At 44.1% G+C, this 1,392-nt stretch overlaps 1 protein-coding gene across 1 annotated transcript; it reads left to right on the top strand.

Moving 5' to 3' along the window:
• Positions 1–5: 5 nt before the first annotated feature.
• LOC102309750 (C-X-C chemokine receptor type 3-like) lies at positions 6–1,385 on the top strand (the record flags this gene model as incomplete). Its single annotated transcript, XM_005953610.3, has 2 exons — positions 6–125; positions 213–1,385. Coding segments are annotated over 2 exons (798 nt in total), but the record flags the coding sequence as incomplete, so codon positions are not given.
• Between the last annotated feature and the right edge of the window lie 7 nt (positions 1,386–1,392).

Below are 1,392 nucleotides of genomic sequence, written 5' to 3'. Positions count from 1 at the left end.
TCCATCTGGGAGTGGCAGATATCCTGATGCTGGTGACGCTGCCCATCTGGGCAGTACAGTATGCCAAAAGTGATGGATGGACATTTGGTACTCCCCTGTGCAAGATCAGTGGAAGTGTTTTTACAGTAAGTATTGTGCTGAAGTAAAGATGCAGTGAAAATGTCTGTACTTTCACTTAATTTAGCAGAAGTGTCTTTCATTGATTTCTTTAGATTAACTTCTACAGTGGGATCCTTCTCCTGGCCTGCATCAGTCTGGACCGCTACCTGTCCATCGTCCATGCTACACAGATGTACTCAAGGAAGAAGCCTTGGGTTGTTCAGGCCAGCTGCCTGATGGTGTGGTGCTTTTCCCTGCTTCTCTCTATCACTGACTGGATCTTTTTAGAAGATGTGTTTGATGATAGACGAGGCAGAAGAGAGTGTGTTCCCAATTATTACAAATTTCGTGAGGAGGCTGTATATAATTGGAGGTTGGCATCACGCATGATTTACCTCATAGTTGGCTTTGCACTTCCTTCAGCCATCATGATGTTCTGCTACTCCTGCATTTTGCATCAGCTGAGGTGTGGTGCCCAGAGCCATCAAAAGCAGAGAGCTTTTAAAGTTATTGTGGCTGTGGTGGTGGTTTTCTTTATCTGCTGGACCCCGTACAACACCACGCTCTTAGTGGAAACGTTTAATTTTGATATCAGTAATGAAACTTGTTCAGACACAACATCCCTGGAGAAAATTAAGACAGTGACCACCTGTGTGGGTTTCATTCACTGCTGCCTCAATCCCATCCTGTATGCTTTTGTGAGTGAGAAGTTCCGGCGTCGGCTCATGAGCAGGGAAACAGTGTTCATGTCAGACTTAAATGTTTCAAATCATCAAACAAATCATAGGTGAATTGTTCCCCCTGACCGTGCTTCCTCTAAAGAACAGTCAGCCAGATTAAGGAGCTCCTCTAAGTATTTCTTCCACAGTCTGGCTAGGTCCTCAGTTGAAGGCAGCAGCACCCCACCTTCATTAAATACACTGTAAGTAGAGCACCGCTTTCCCCTACACCTTTTCTCATGGTCATGCTCACCCCATGATAATAGATGCAGCTCCAAAATGAGGGCCACTGATTGATTCCTTCTTTCTTTCTTTAGGAGCCAGAACTCTCCCTGTCCAAAATTACTGTCAAGTTCATCCTCATGATGAATTTATATAAGCTTCCAATCACAACTGTAGTCTCTGGTACAAAGTGTAAAGTTTTAGTTGATGTTACAGAGAATTCTGACTGACTGAAAGCAGTTCTTTAAATAGGAAGGACCCACTGGTGTTATGCGGGGGCCCAGTCGTTTTAAGCTGGGTTTGTTCCTGTTTATATAGGCTGCTTTTGAAAATATCAGGATTTACACCCAGG

The sequence above is a fragment of the Haplochromis burtoni genome, unplaced genomic scaffold, assembly GCF_018398535.1.
Source record: "Haplochromis burtoni strain Fernald_Lab_line unplaced genomic scaffold, NCSU_Asbu1 Contig_6051, whole genome shotgun sequence".
In the NCBI taxonomy this organism is placed as follows: domain Eukaryota; kingdom Metazoa; phylum Chordata; class Actinopteri; order Cichliformes; family Cichlidae; genus Haplochromis; species Haplochromis burtoni.
The sequence above is the reverse complement of the archived record's forward strand: the minus strand, read 5'-3'. Positions and strand labels throughout refer to the sequence as shown.